Source organism: Mus musculus, chromosome 1 (genome assembly GCF_000001635.26).
Source record: "Mus musculus strain C57BL/6J chromosome 1, GRCm38.p6 C57BL/6J".
Lineage (NCBI taxonomy): Eukaryota > Metazoa > Chordata > Mammalia > Rodentia > Muridae > Mus > Mus musculus.
In genome coordinates this window covers 161,960,147-161,976,107 of record NC_000067.6, presented here as the reverse complement: position 1 = coordinate 161,976,107, position 15,961 = coordinate 161,960,147, and the positions used below count along the sequence as shown (strand labels likewise).

Sequence of the window (15,961 nt, the reverse complement as noted above, 5' to 3'; positions counted from 1 at the left end):
CTGGTTGGCTCTTTGGGGTGAAGCAGTGCGCCATGGCAGGGAGCCCATGGAGAAACAACACTGCTCATTTCAAGTCGCTGGGAAACAAAGAGCAGCAGGCCCAGGCCTTCAAAGGCAGACTCTCAGAGACTCCACTTCCTTCCACACCTTTAGTTCCCCAAAGGTTCTAGCACTGCCCTAAAAGATCAGGCATGTGAGTCTTTGACTGACAGGTAAGATCCAAACTATACCAGCTACCAACTCTATCTGGGCAAATAGACAAAACTGCTTCCTCCTCCTCCTCCTCCTCTTCCTCCTCCTCCTCCTCCTCTTCCTCCTCCTCCTCTCTTCCCTCCCTCCTTCTCCTCCCCTCCCTCCCCTTTTTCCTCCTCTCCTCCCTCCTCCCTCTTCTTCCTCCTCCTCCCCTTCCTCCTCCCCTCCCTTCTCTTCCTCCTCCCCCTCCTCCCTCCTCCCCTCTCCTCCCTCCTACCTCTTCTTCCTCCTCCCCTCCCTCCTCCCTCCCTCCTCTTCTCCCTCCTCCTCCCCTCCTCCTCCTCTTCCTCCTATCTTTGCTCTCACACCACCCCTCTCCAACCTTCCCTTTAATGTAGAACAAATGACAAGCAGAGCTCAAGGAGAGAAGCAAAATAGCAGAAGGGCAGTGGCTTTTTATGTAAACAAATATTTGACAGGTTGAGACATAATTAACAATACTATTGAACTTTTTTCCCCTGGTGTTTCCTCCCGAAAACAATATTTACTTTAGAAATCTGAGTTGTTAATATACTGCCCACACCATTTCTGTGTGCTCTAAAGTTGAGACTGGCTAGAGAACTGAATTGAAGTGACAAACAGTGGTCTCAGCAACTGCTGGAGCACGTCAGATGAATCTTTTCCTCTTTGTGAATTCTGACCAGTCACAAGCCAATGAGGCATAGGCGAGTCTTATCATCCAAGTAGCAACTTAGGTAAGGGCTCAGAATTTCTCAGTATTGAAAAATAAAATGTGACTTTTGGTTTCATTCTCCCTACACATTTTTAGAATCCATTTACATTGCTGGCCTATTAGATTTTTTTTCCCCGGAAAAAATGCAAAAATTCCAGGAAAATTATATTTTCATATGGTCCAGACTTAGCCTGGTGCTGCTTCGGCATTTTGTCTTCTGTAAGACATAATCTAACGAACACGTGGACAGTTGCTTTTACCCTCTGACTTTTTTTTTCAGAGTTTGAGAAAGGTTTGCTAATTCCCCTACTAGTGAACTCTATAGTAATGTAGACCTTTAGTAATATATAGGCCATGGTCACATGTCCTGAATGTTCCTTCTGGACTGAGTTCCAGTGTCTACTCCAATTTTTAGAAGGCTGCTTCCTGTCCCTTTGATTTCTATCATTTGGGTTATTCAATTTGTCATTCTGTCACCTATTTTTAATTCCTCTATTGCCTAGTTGTGAGGCAACTAAACTGAAAAAAAAAAACCACAACCAAACAAAAAATAATAGCAAATACAACACCCTGCTCTCTTCTGCTTAGACTTTCGAGGCAGCAGGCTCTGAGCAGTGTGTGGGGCTCACCCTCTGCACAAATGTAAACCTACCCCATTAGGATTATCTGTTCCACTCCCTGCACGCATTAGTTAATTCATGTGGAGTTAATAAACACACAAGTCCACTCATGCTAGAATAACTGCAGCTTTCCTGTTTTCCTACTTCCTCTTCTTTTCTCTACATCAGTGGTCCTCGGCCCTCCTGACGCTGCCACTCTTTAATACACTTCCTCCTCTGTTTGTGGTGAGCCCCCAACCATAAATTTGTGTGCCGCTACTTCATAACTGTAACCTTTGCTACTGTTTGTGAATGGGAATGTAAATATCTGATATGCAGCATTCCTGATGTGTGACCCCTGTGAAAAGGTCATTCGGCACCGAAGGGGTCATGGCCTACAGGTTGAGAACCGCTGCTCTACATGGGGTTAGCAAATTCCCTGGAAATCACTATCAAACCCGTTTGTTCCCCTGCCTACTGCCAGACTCTCCATCCAGACCCTCACTTTTCTCCAGAATTGCCACAGGCACTCTCCATGCTCAGCCTCAAAACTGCTGCCAGTCTTTAGACTTCACTTGTATATAAGGCTCTGTAATACTAACATACAGTGGCTTAGCTTATCTCTTTAAAGTCCCTGAGATTGCCATTAAGGGCAGGATCCTGTACTACAAAGCACTCAGCTCTCTGAGACCTATAATCCCCTTACCCCAAGCTTCTGTTCATCACCAGGATGCTTTAGGTCCCTGTGGACCGAACAATGGATCCACTCTGGATCCTGCTTGTGGTACTTTCTCTCCTTCAGCCCCCTTAGTATCCAAACACACTGCTGTATCTTCCCCCTCAAACTCAAGAGCATCTTACAACTCCCCATCCCCCACCACTTCCACACTGACCTTCTAGAACCACAAATACGATTGAGTACTGGGTGACTCCAGACAAAAGTGATAGAAAAGAGCTGGAGATGACAGCAGTCATAGTCATTTGCCCCACAACTCTTACGAGTGGCTCAACCTTTTGGAAAATTCTGCTCACTGGCAATGAGTTTCCTAAAGTCGACAACTGGAAACCCATTCAGATAAGGCAATGTATTAAACCGTGAAAAAATAAAAACAAACCCCACAGCTTTTCTTTTCTTTTTTTTTTTTTTTACAATACCTTTTTACATCCAACTGCCATCCGTTGATGTGAACGATGAATAATTCGTGCCAATTTGGAGACACAATGTGTACAATCCATCACAGGCAATGCCTGGATGCTTTGGGCTCCATGGGGCAGTTCTTTGTCTTTTCCCCCCCAAACCAAGTGCCCGTGGGTTTGAGAAAGCAGGGTAAGTGATCTTGGGGGACAATAACCCACTTTTTTTTTAATCATGAAACAATCTTCATCAATAACAGTAAACATAAAAAAATGGCATTAGTTGAAATTCCTCGTCAAGATTTTTATGAGAAACCAGAAAAATAAAAAGGATTACTTCACAGTATAGTAATATGCTATACTACTACCCGCTTGTTAGTTCTAATTTGAGACTACTTACAACAAGCAGAGGGCAAGTACCACTTGCACAGATGGAAGCAGCCACTGGAGAAAGTACCTCATTCATTTTGTGCCTTTGCCCTCTTCAAATTTAACCTACATTCCAACTGTTATGACACCTCCAATGTCCCTTATCCAATACCAAAAACATTTTTAATTTTTTCCCTCAGATTTTGAAATTTTTACATAGAGATAGCTTGAGAACAGGACCCATCTAAACATAAGACTTAATTACTTCATATACAACTTATATACCATATTAAGACAGTTTTATACTTCTTAAATAGTTTTGCACAGATTTCATGGAATAGAATGTAGAATTTTCACAGGGCATAGCATTGGTGCTCAAAACCTTTCAGAGCAGATCCTGGAGCATTTCAGATTTCAGAATTTTGCATTTGAGGTGCTCAGCACTAACATCGAGCTTCGGGTTGGGCTCTCTTCAAGACGCTTCACACAGCTTATCTATTGCAACAATTCTTCAATATTAAAGGTGAAAGCTGAGAACTGAACGGTTAGGTAATTCCAGACTTCACAATTTGTCCCATCTTTAGACAAGATGGATTGCTCATCACCAGCAGCAGGGTCCAATTACTTGATCAACAGAGCCGAACTCAGTGACTCAAGCTCCCACTCTTTCGTTCCTCCCCCAGATCTCTGTGACTAAATCCCATCACGTTCCCATCATTGTGCTTTGACTATCATATGTAGTCACATCTTGCCTGCAAATGTTTTTGTAATCTGAATTAAATTTGAGACAGTTCACAAAGTATATTCATATTACGAATCAGAATCACAGTTACTGCAATATTTACTTTCTCTGAGCCACAGGTATGACTCCCAAACTGAGTAGAAACAACACTTTTGGAGCGGTAACAGCTGCCCTCACTGGGCACACTTGCTTGGTCCATAGTTTTCCATTCTCACTAGTATTACCTATCTGTTTCTCAAAGGCTTTCACCTGCTATCCTCCACGAGTAAATTAAATGTCACCTCTGGTTTCCTAACTGCCTGAGATGAACTCACCCTCCAGCCTCTTTCATATCGCTAACGTTTTGTTTCTATGGCATGTAGCTCTCCTTGAGTGACCACTTCTGTGGTATTGGACAACAAACTGGATGCCACCATCAGGGATTCTCAAATTTGGGCTCTAGATATATAAAGGTGTCCCTTAGTATACACAGAAAAGGCTAAACAACTGATTACACTTTTACACACACACACACACCTTCATACTACTTTTGTCTTATGCTCTCATAAAAATGAGACAGGGCCAGTGTGATGGCTCAGCTGGTAAAGGCCTGTTGCCAGGGCCTGAATTTGATGCGTGGGACATACATACTGGAAATAGACAAACCCCCTCTCTTATACACACATAAATAAGGGTTTCCTTGTTTTGTTTTTTTTAAAATACTAGACAATGCAATGGATATTACTTTTTTAATAAGCAGAACCCACATTACATCATTTGTTACAGGGAATAAAGGACAATAATTCATAACAGCACCAGAAAGCTTTTTCAGTCACAAAATAACTGAAGGACAAGCACCCTCCCCTAAGCCCTTGGTTAAATGCTTTCTTCTGATCTCAGCTCTACCATCTAGATCAGTCGGCTGCTTCAAGAGTGGACCCCTGCCTTTAAATGTTGCACCGGTTAGGCTCGAAGTCTTTCCGCTGGTCTTAATAATGAAATGAAGGTCCCTAGATTAGCTAAGGAACCTAGACAAGTCTTCCTTGATTTCAGCTTCATCCCAAGGCCCGTGAATATTTTCCTTAAAAAGCTGCAGATGAATGAGGTAGTAAGGGCAGAGACAGGAGATGGAAAACAGCAGGAGAGCAAAGAGTATGGCTCCCACAGCACTAATGGACAGAAGACCTCCAAAGGCAGAAAAGGCAAAAAGCAAAGTGACCCCTACATAGCTTCGCGGGGTGTACGCCTTCAGTTTCTTCTGTAACATGGGCCACAGTGCAAAGATCTGGATAGCAAACGTCACCATAATGAAGGCGTGGAGTGACCGGGGGAGGCGTGAGGCCAGGCAAACAGAAGCAAAGATGGCCATGTTCAAGGACAGGGTGCTGGATACAATAGCAGCATTGGCACCGTAATCAAAGAAGATGAGATGGCCTAACAGCATAAAGACTGCCATGGCGTAGATAGTGTCTGTACTGACAGACTCCGTCAGGGTCTTTAGCACAGGTGAAAAACCGTAAGTGAAAGTGATAAAGACCAGAGTACTCTTCAGGTCGGCCCACCGGGTCCGCCCACTCTTCTTCCGTCCATCACCTCCATCGATAAGATCGAATAAAACATACCCAACCAAGGAAGATGCCAGTCCGGTCCCAAAAAGCCACTGGGGAGCCAGAAGACCCTCATCCATGTACCACCAGATCACTACAAAAACACAGACACTGCACAGCTGCTGTATCACCACACTGGACTCAAATACCACAGCCCAGTACTGGTACTTCCGGGCATAGATGTTTTTCCGGAGTTCTTCCAGGAACCTCTGGTCAACATAGTTATCAGGGAACGGCTGCCGCTCATATAAAACCTTCTGCCACTTGACTTCTGGGGTGTCTGTTACACGTTGAGCACACATTATCTCATTCTTTCCTCAAATCCAGGTTGGCTCAATCTCCCTCAGGGACGTCCATGGGGTTCTGGTTCTTGATAAATCTGTAGATTAAGAACTCTCTGGAAATGCCATGCTGATACCCTACAGAACTTTCCTTGTTTACAAAGCCTTCAGTACAAGCTGAGCCTGCATTAGATGAGTTTGTCCTGAGGGTCAGGACAACACAGCTAAATTCCTAGAAGAGAGAACTGTAAATATATGGAAGCTGGCATCAGATACAATAAAAAACAACTTGGCTTACTGAAAGCCTAGATAAATTGTGTCTGGTGACATAATGCGGCATTAAGCCTTCACATTTTAAAGTGTAGTCTTAATAATTGATATCTGCATCTAACTCAGAATGTTAAATGTCTTATGCACCTTCTTTAACTGTCACAGCCTTACAAGTTAATACCAGTTATGAGTTTACCTAATAAGACATCTGAGTTTCAAAACAGTAGAGTATTTAGGTCCCAGGCTAACAGCGTGGAGCCAGACCTCCTACAAAAGTCTAGTGTCAAAGTCTCTGCTTCTGGTCGTCCTTCTCTAAGCCAGTCTTAACTTGGGCATTCATACACTCTAAGGTTTATACTATTTTTGCATGATTATATTTGCAACTTACGCAAATTTATAGGGACAGAATCCATCCATAGCCGTTACTAGGTCCCCAAAGGTATCTGAATAAGTTATCGGTCGAATGACAATAACCTGCACCGTACAAAAGGGCATGATCTCTCTATAGTTTTAGCCCAAACCAAGAACTCAAATCTTTTTTGTTCATTAGCTGAACTTACTATCCTTTAAAGTGCTATATCATCCTAATTAACTGAAACAGCAAAACTCTAGCGCAGGATCAAGAAAACAATCATCCCAGTCGTAAACACAGAGGTCATTCAGCAAATTCGAGAAAGAACTTCCTGCCGGACCGTCTGTATTTTTCGTGGAGGCTAGGATAGACCTTTGCTTTAAAAGCCGTACACCCTGGAGTCGGCCCTCACGCACTGGGACCTCGGGATTTGAAAGGTCCCCGTCACCGGGCGGCGAAGGGTCTTGGGCTACCACTCACCCAACCGGCCTGCCCCGCCCGCCGCTGCCGACCCCCGCCCCAGCCTTGGATCAGCCGGAAGCGCTCACAGCGAAGGACGCCGGAACCCACCTGCACCAAGCTCTTTAGGGGGGTGCACGACCGAGAAGAGCGGCCGCCTAGCTACTTCTACATCCGGGACGCCGGCTTGGAAGGGGACTACTGTGGAGGAGCACTTCCGGATCCGCAGCACTCGGCGGCCAAAGCGTCCCGCCCCGAGACTCCACACCGCGAGGTCACTGCTGCCCTCTACTGATTGCTCCTCTCCTGGCAATCTGCTCCTAGTGGAATGCTAAGCCTGGGAAGCAAATCCCTCAGTGGGAATTACTTCACAGGGTGTGGAAGGCAGGAGAAGGCAGGAAGAGTCGCGGGGCTGGTGGAAGACTGGTAACTGCAAGGTTACCATGACATGTGTTGACAGGCTCTCAGCCAAGGGACTTTCCATGCATCCAAACCCTCCTCCTATAGGTGCCAAACCAGGCTTCTGGTATTCACCAAAAAAAAAAAAAAAAAAAAAAAAAAAAAAAAAAAAGGGGGGGGGAGTCGGGGAGATCCCAGATCTCACATAGCATCCTGTGCGTTGACTTGCACAGAGACGATGCGATCATTAGTTTGTTTTTGACCAAAGTCAGGCAGCTGGTTAGTAATTGCAAGTAGATCAGAAATATCCAAATGTGGATGGCTCCAAAGCTGGATCCTTTCCTAGACTTTGCCACCTAAAAGAGATGAGGGTGGAGAGCCTTTGGGACGAGAGATTGCTGATTTTCAACTGGGGTCTTGGAAGTGTCACAGGATTTATAAATAGATGGAAGCTCGAAGAATTTAAAATATAGAGACTGTTAAATAGTGTGGACACAGAGGCAGAAAGCATGAACCCATTTATTCATATTCACACTATCTGGGCTTTGAATTCTTTGTCTGTAAAAGAAAGAAGGCGCTTATTTGTTCTTGGCCACCTTATGGAATGGTTGGAGGACTCTCGTGTTAAAATAGTTTGCAATGTATTGATTGCTGTGTGGTTGCTGTTAGCTTACTTTGCTTATTGTAATACCAGCACTGGTCAAGTATTTTAACTTTTTTTTAATATTTTGTTTTTAATTATGTCTACATATGTGCTCCTGACTCCAGGTGTCTGTGGAGGTCAGAAGAAGGTGCTAGGTCCCCTGCCGCTATAGTTACAGGCAGTCATGAGCTGGCTTGTGGGTGCTGTCAACTAAACCTGGCTTTTCTCCAAGAGGAAGGAGTGCTGTTAGCCACCAAGGCATCTCTCTGGCCCTGTGACTCCCTTTAAGATTTAGTCTTCGGAAGTGTGATAAACTCTGCAACCTGATCTCTTTCCATTTCTCTCTCTGTAGGCTTTTGTTCCAAAGTTTGACAAGATTCCTTGGCTGAGTGAGGCCAGCCTGGTAAACAAACCATTGATCCTGAGCATCCCCAGAAGGTAACTTCCCAGCTTCTGAGGACAGAGCCTTCGAGGCAGAGCTCAGTGGTTGTACTCTTAAGGTGGAGAGGTGCATGTGCCCTGTTGAGAAACCAAGTCGAATGCAAAAAAAAGAAAAAGAAAAAGAAAAAAGAAAGAAACGCCCTGGGTTTCTCAGACAAAGGTTATGCTATGTAAAGGCCTGGCTAGAAGAAATGAGAGCCGCCATAACCTTCATTTCTGCGTGTACTATTCAACCACAGACACTGTAACTCAAAACACTTCCATAGTTTCCCCCCACCCCGCTTCAATTTCTAGTCTTCGAATTCTAATTATCAATAACCTAGAACTATAACACGCCATCTTTATAGAGTAGCAATAGCTGTATTTCACGTGGGGCCTCCTCCAGTTTCATGGGTCGCTCATGCCCTCACAAAGCCAATAGATAACACATTTCTGATTTTGAAAACTGAGGATTTATATGTATGGGGCATTTCAGCTTCTACTTAAAATAATTAAGTTCTTCATTCAACACCTCCCCGCCCCTTACAGTTAAGTTGTCCCTGGGTGTGGTGATAAATCTCTGAGAGAAATGTAGGTTGTGAGATGATGGCGGGAAATAAGGAATCGGGGATGAGCAAGGACGGTGCAGAGGCAGTTCCATAGGCTTGTCTTAGACTGGAAATGGTTGCTAGAGAGAGCACAGGCTCAAAGAGTTTCTTTTCCTGTTGATAATCGTCATACATCTTTAGGTCTGTGAGCAAATGACCACATGAGGGGCATCCATGCCTCCATAACACATGTCTGCTTTGTCTACTCTTTAAAACAGTTCTCAAAAGGCTGATAGATGATTTTGTGTATTTTCAGAGCAAACATTTGAGTGCATGTTGTGTGTGTGTGTGTGTGTGTGTGTGTGTTTATCTGGCATGAGCAATGAGAGGTTCAATAAACTCAAAGGTTTGTTTAGGAAGTATCAAAGTAATATACCCACTAAGAGTTGATAACACCTCAAGAGTCATCGTGAGTAAATGATAACTTAGCATCCGTTTTCAATTCGACTATGTCATAAGCTCACATGCAGTCAGCTGGAAGCCACACTGATTAGGTTGGTCAGATGGAAGTAGCAGTGAATGGAAGAACTGGCCAAAGGTGACACTCCCTCTTCCTCAGTCAATGTTGCCTCAGATATCTGAGTCCAGGGCCAAATACGCTCAGTTTTCTAATTAGAAATATAGAAACTTTCAATTGCTAATGCCTGACATTAATAAGCTAACCGCCACCATCCCTTAGTACTCCCTGCCCATTAGATGCACTCTGAACCAGGGGCATCCCAGTGCATGTTCATCTTGCCTCCAACTCCCCTGTCCTCTGTCTGAGCCTCTGGTGAAAGGCAGGAAGTGGAGAGCAGAGCAGAGCTTGAGAGAGGCAGGCTTAGTACTCAACTGGGCAGGCATGGTACCTGTTTCAGAGTCAAGGTCAGGGTTGTCAGGGAGACGGGGCTATCTACAGCATCTGGAAAGGGACACAGAAACACACCACCACCACCACCACCGGCCAAATGTAGGTGAGTGATAAGAAGTTACTTAAGGTAGTAAGTGAAATTCTTTCCAATCAAACGCTAAGACTGAGGGAGCAATCTTGGTGTCTGGTTGGAGAAATGAGCCTACTTACCTCATAAAACGTGTGAGGTGAGTAAACAGTACCTATGGAGTGCCCTCACCTCTCAGAGGGCAGGATAAAAATACAGCTTATTGGAAAAGGAAAGAGGAGAATTGATACATAGCTATTTTTTTAAGGACAAAATGTATTTGTCCAGAGTTCCAAGTCCCACACTCTTTGTTTGGCAGTAACTTCCCTCAACTCTTAGGGGATTAGTTCTTAGGGATAGTTCAGTGAACTCAAAGTATTACCTACGCACCCGTGGGCAAGCAGATCTAATAGAATGGTCTAGAAAAAGGTAAAGGGATGTTTAGAGGAATGTGTCTCAGACTATGCCAGCTTCAAACAAGCTCTGGAACACAGCTGTGGGGATGGAAGTGAGACACCCCCCCACACACACACACACACCACCCCAGAAGCAACATGGAAGTGCCATAGGAAGCTTCCAGAAGCACCCTCCCAGCTTGGCCGAACTGTGCTGAACCCACACCGGTTAGTAAGAGGTTACAGCGAAGCAGGACTAAGCCAGCCTTCTTGCCTTTCATGGTCGGTTTGGGGATAATAAATCTGAGGCAGCCCATTCCCATAACAGAGAAGCTCGCAGAGGAATTTACATCAGACCACCTCCCCAGCTTCCTAGGACTCAGGGAAGCGACAAGAGAAACGAAACAAATACTTCCCGAACACCACACTCCTTTCCCATGAAGAATGAACGATGAAATCCCTTCTCACGAAAGCGGAGAGGTGTTCTTGGCAAAAGATCAGCATTCCATGTCTCCATCTCAGTGTCTCTCTGTCCCCACACCAAGGCCTCAGCCCCTCATTCTTTAACTAAATGATCTTCAATGGGAGGCTGGGTTAGCTTGTGGAGACAACTGGTGTTGCCCTGTCGCATCTTCATGTTTCCCAGCAACTGGGGAGAATGTTCCAGGGAAAGATGCTCTGTGTGGGAGGACAGAGGTGAGTTGTTTGAGTGTGCAGGGGCATAAAGTCTAGGAGTTCCAGCCAGGCATGGAAGGATGGGTTCTTGGTAAGTGTTTAAAGCATCCATTGCAGGTATCTTGGAGAAGAAACCTAAGGAGCACTTCCTTCTGTGCACTTTGGCTTTCAGGAGCAGCCCTTCTCCCTGACTTATTTGCATCTCAACCATGACTCTCATTGGTTAGTTGAAATTAACAAAAAAGAAAAGGAAGAAAAAGAAGAGGGAAACCAAAGTGGCATAAGAGGGGACATAGCTATTAAGGCTGATCTGTGCAGAGCTGGGGCAGGGGCAGGGCAGGTGCCCAGGCCTTCCCTGGACCAGCTGGGGACAGGCTCTCCCAGCCCAACACTACGATTCTAACTCCCCTTTGCATTGCTCGCCTAGGTACCACTCCTCCTTTGTTCTGACTTCGTACAAGAAGGATATGTATTTGCCACACTTGCTTGAAAATCCAGACTTCCTATCAAAGGTACTGAGAAAGTCTTCACTGAACCCAGCTTAAGTCTCTTGCTTCAAGAGAGCAGGATGTTTTGTAGACATTGTGTCTTTTTCTTTTATCCCTACTAGAGAATGGGGATGGATGTATTTCCTAACCTCTTAAGTGAGTCTGTGTCTGGCACATCATCATTGTTCAGTGAATATTTATTTGTTCAGTTAAGTGAATTTGTATCACCACACATAAAACCAGGTTTTATTATTTGTCCTTACTGTGACTCAAGTATTTTAGTGCCCCAGTATATCATCACTAAAACTAAATAATGTTAGAAATACCAAAAGGGGAAAACAGAAATTAATTTTGTTAGAGTCTGTCAAAGCCCTTCAAAGATAGCTCCTCAGCTTGTAGCTGGATGAGTCCTGGTTTCCAGAGGCATTAAACCAGCTTCCTCCTCAGCCCCATGAATTACCTGCATCTTTTACAAACACATCCCACTCCCAGGGAACCTTCCCATTCAGCTTATGGAAATCCAATACAGCTGGTGCTGCCGGCCCCTAGCAGCCTAGGTGGCTGAGCTAAGGTGCTGGAGCTCTTAGCTCTTGTGGAAAGAGGGAAAGGAGGGACACCCCAGTGACAGTCATGATAGTTTTCACTTGTAAAAACTGTAGGGATTCCTGGAGCTGTTGCAAGGTAGCACCTGAAGGTGAGTTCCCACAGCCCTTGGCCCAGCGCCCAACTCGTAGCACTCAGTTACTATAAGCAGCAATTGTTAGGAGTCCTCATGCCCCCTTCCTATTTATTCTAACACAATTCAGAAATGAGTAATCCAATTGCAGCCCACACAAGCAGAGCAGGGGCAAGCTGGATGGGACAAAACTGATGATAACCACAGATATCAGAGACTGGGGCAAAGTACCTGAGAAGATGGGAGGGAAGGTCATTGCAGGTGGAGGAGGGGTGAGAAGAGAGGGAAGAAGTGTCACCTGCTTGGCTTGAAGGTAACACCTATAATCCGGAACCAGTTTAGAGAAAGAGCAGAAAGAGACTCAGGCAAAGGAAGGAGTATCAGTCAAGAGATGGACCCTGCAAGTGCAGGAAATGCTTGAAGAACATTCACAGGTCAGAGCCCGTAAAGCCAAGAATGAATGGTGAGCAGACATACCACTTTCAGCACGGGGGCATCAGGGACCAAGCTGTGCAAGGTGTCACCACATTAGTCTCCCTCACAGCCATGAAGCAAGTTCACGTAGGAGGCTACCATGACTTATACTAGGTGACCAGGAGAAGGAAAACTGCCCATAGAGGCAAGAAGCTTTCTGTCACTGAATATCTAAACTATTTCAACAAGCTCTCATTTGCTGCCAAATACTGCCGCTGACGGTGTGCCCTGGGTCTGGGTGCAGTGTCACCAAAGCACAGCAGAGGCTTTTCTAAAGACTGGAAAAATGGTTCCCTTCCTTTTAGTTATGCAGAATTTAGAGTAACTGATATAGTATCAATTTGGAAATGCCAATCAGGTAATTGCATGTTTAAAACTGTAATTTATGAAGGAGGTTAAAGCTGAATTAAAATGTAAATTTGGAAATTTCCCAAAAAAAAAAAAAAAAAAAAAAGGTAGCGGTTTGTGATGGCAGTACCTGGGCCTGGCCACTAGATAGCAGTTAGGAGCAACAGCTTCCAGAGGCCTGACCAATAGTGGGCATAAAAGACCAGTCTCTGGGTAGATCTAAGAGAAATCAGGTACACTGCTCTTAGCAAGAATGAGAAATCCACAGACTGTACCCTCATTTTTCTCTTCCTAGGGACTGCTCCTCCACTGATGTGTGTGTGTGTGTGTGTGTGTGTGTGTCTGTCTGTCTGTCTGTCTGTCTGTCTGTCTGTCTGTGTCTGTGTGTTAGGCACCATGCTGTGCCTCAAGTCTGATCCTTAACTGTCACAACAGACCTCCACAGTATGCTATGAGCTATATGAGTCCTTGCCGCATATATGCTGTGAGGTAAACAGGCTCAGTAGCTGCTCCTTTCCAGAAAGAAACTATGTTGCACTTCAAGGGAGTGGAATGTTTTGTGGATACTCTCTTTCTTTCTCCCTAAATCTGGGCCCCGACCTGCCAAGAAACTGCTAACCATCCTGCAGCCAACTGGACACTGCATTGGTGCAAAGGTCCTGACACCTGGCTAGCTCTTTTTCACCATCAACAGCCTAAGGGCACAGTCTGAACTGTCAAATTCCACAGTAGCATTCCTCAAGTGCCCTGGAGGGGCCTTGCAGCAGCTGCAGGTAGCAAGTGTGCCTGGAGCAGACAAAGGACAAAGAAAGACACAGGTCTGAGAGAGGAAGGCAGACACCAAGAGTAGGCTGAATGGAGGGGCCTGAAATGGTACCCATGGTGGTGGTGGGGGGGGGGGGGGCAGATGGAGGCCCTGAGATGGTAAGGGAAAACTACTGAATAAAGGCAAGAAACGAAGCCTAAACATTTCCTCAAATGTTTACTGGGCAGAGACTTTTCATTAGCCACACTCTCAAGTAGAAATTGGCCTCATGAATGTTCCAGGAAGGTTACTTATTCCACAGAGAGGGAACAGGAGAGCATGGGTGGCCTGGGGAACCACAGCTAGAGGCTCTGGACCCCCTTTGCCAACCTATGGGGTTGAGTATAAACCAGCCAGGACTCGCAGGCTATGCACTGATTATGCCTCTCCCAACCCCTGTCCTTACGTGCTCTCCACTCTCTTTGATCTGACTTTGGTTTTCCGGATCTAATGAAGTCACAGTAAACATGACAGCTTTATTTATTTGGCCCTTAACAGACCTAGGACAAGAAGCTTTGGCTGAAGACATTGTTCAACTTGGAAACAATACAAAATGAATCCCATTTTCTCACCACAAAGGACTCTTTAGCTAATTATTTCTTGTGGATTCTAAATTTTGAAAGTTGTGACCACATGAAACTACCTCATATGCTCCTAAGTCCTTTTTCTGTTTATATTTATCAACTATATACAATTATAAAAATAATTTTATAATAATGAGCATGATTGCTGTAAAATCATTATGGTCACAGAACTTAAGTTTAATAACCTGGATGGTAGATGCCTGGTTCTTTTGTGTGTGCTTAACATTTTTTTCCTAGCGAATAGTAGGGGGACTTTTGAAACCATATTTACACTCATTCTGTGATGGAAATCATTGATATTTTCAGATAGAGGGGGAAAGCCTCTATGCTATTAATTCTACATAATTACTTTATGAATTTTCTGGAATAGTGACTATAGTCCCCTGACTCCCCTTTCAGTTTTAAAGGGTATAGGGATAACTACATCCACAAGTGGACTCTTAAGCATCCTTTTTCCCTGACAAGGATCCTTTCCCTGTCTCTGACCCTTTTATAAAAACAAAACAAGACAAAAAATGCCCATCCCACTAAAGCTAAGTGGGTTTGTTACCAGACAAGTCTCTTAGTCTTTCAGGGCTACTATTTCATCACTGGGTTAATGAGAAAAGAAACCAGGAAGATCTCTGCCAGCTCAATCTGGAGTAGAACACAGGAAAGGGAAAGACATGACAAAGGGCAAAAAGAACATAGGCAAATTCTGTTACAATCAGGTCAAGGTTGTGTGGTCTATTTTTAAAATCGCCATCTGGTACTTACATTTATAGTTTCTGCTATGTAAACGTGTGTGCGTGTGTGATGTTTGTGTGTGTGTGTGTGTGTGTGTGTGTGTGTGTGTGTGTGTGTAGAATGAAGCAAACTTCAGGTTCTTTATCAAGCATCTTAAAAAGTCAAAATCTAGGGCCATGAGCCAGCTCTTAGGAACCTCAGAAAACACTGTCCTAAAATAAGATCTTCTAGCTATGAAACATGAAGAGGACCCCTCAACATGTGGGGACTGGTTGACATCTGGCTACACCTCTGCTAGGCCTTCAACAGGTTGTTGTCACTACTCCTTGGATCTGTCTTGAAGACAGCTGCTTGGGGAGTAAGAGACACAGTAACACTTCAGTGTCTCTAGCTGGAGAGGTGGCATCACCAGAAGCTTGGCTATGAGCCTGGCCAGTTTTCCCTCTGCTGCTGCTGCTGCTATGCTAGCTGTAGGGAAAGAGGGGAAGGGGGGAAGGGAACAGGCAGAAGAGGCCTTGATTCCATGGCTGGGGAAGAAAGAAGGATCAGAAAGGGAAAGAAGCAGAGGAAAGGAGCCCTACTGAACATGGAATCCAAGATGATTTTCGTCAGCTTTAGATTTGCCTAGCGCAGCTGCCTTCTGTAACTCTGAGCCTACTTACCCTCCAAATAAAGAAGACTAGAGCACATGCCTTTAATCCCAGCACTTGGGAGGCAGAGGCAGGCAGATTTCTGAGTTCGAGGCCAGCCTGGTCTACAAAGTGAGTTCCAGGACAGCCAGGGCTATACAGAGAAACCCTGTCTGGAAAAAAAAAAAAAACAAACAAACAAAAAAAAAAGGACTAGAGCACCTCTTCTTGGAAACAAGACTGGCTGATCGTGATCCCAAGCTGCCGTATGGCCAAGAATAGGTTTTGCTCACTGGGAGACTAGCCTTTATCCACTATACTAATTAAGATGAGAAGATCTGTCCATTGTGGGTAGCATCATTTCCTGGGGAGGGGATCCTGAACTGAGCACTAGCACGCAAGCATTTCTTGAGCTGCTTCTTGACTGTAATGCCATGTGACCAAATGCTTCATTTTC

General features: G+C 44.8%; 2 protein-coding genes across 8 annotated transcripts in view; one reads left to right on the top strand and one right to left on the bottom strand.

The window, feature by feature from the left end:
* 4930558K02Rik (RIKEN cDNA 4930558K02 gene) overlaps positions 1-15,961 on the top strand; it is a 40,283-nt gene that overhangs the window by 6,264 nt on the left and 18,058 nt on the right. For 2 of the 4 annotated variants that reach the window (NM_001204904.1, XM_006497015.2), the window contains exons 2-3: positions 8,112-8,197; positions 11,202-11,286. In NM_001204904.1, coding sequence (NP_001191833.1) covers positions 8,112-8,197; positions 11,202-11,286 — 171 coding nt within the window. Of the gene's footprint in view, positions 1-6,916; positions 7,144-8,111; positions 8,198-11,201; positions 11,287-15,961 lie in introns of those variants that run through there. The other 2 variants (XM_030243265.1, NM_001204905.1) reach the window with 2 other exon arrangements.
* Positions 2,648-6,920, bottom strand: Pigc (phosphatidylinositol glycan anchor biosynthesis, class C). Of its 4 annotated transcripts, none has more exons than XM_006496959.3 (2): positions 6,739-6,837; positions 2,648-5,868 (listed from the first exon to the last, which is right to left on the bottom strand). In XM_006496959.3, exon 2 carries the CDS (start codon positions 5,655-5,657, stop codon positions 4,764-4,766), a length of 894 nt encoding a protein of 297 aa, XP_006497022.1. In that variant the 5' UTR covers positions 5,658-5,868; positions 6,739-6,837; the 3' UTR covers positions 2,648-4,763. The 4 variants fall into 4 exon arrangements, with proteins under 4 accessions (XP_006497022.1, XP_030098184.1, NP_080354.1 ...); XM_030242324.1 differs by having other exon boundaries at positions 2,648-5,881; positions 6,739-6,835; NM_026078.2 differs by having other exon boundaries at positions 2,673-5,881; positions 6,829-6,920.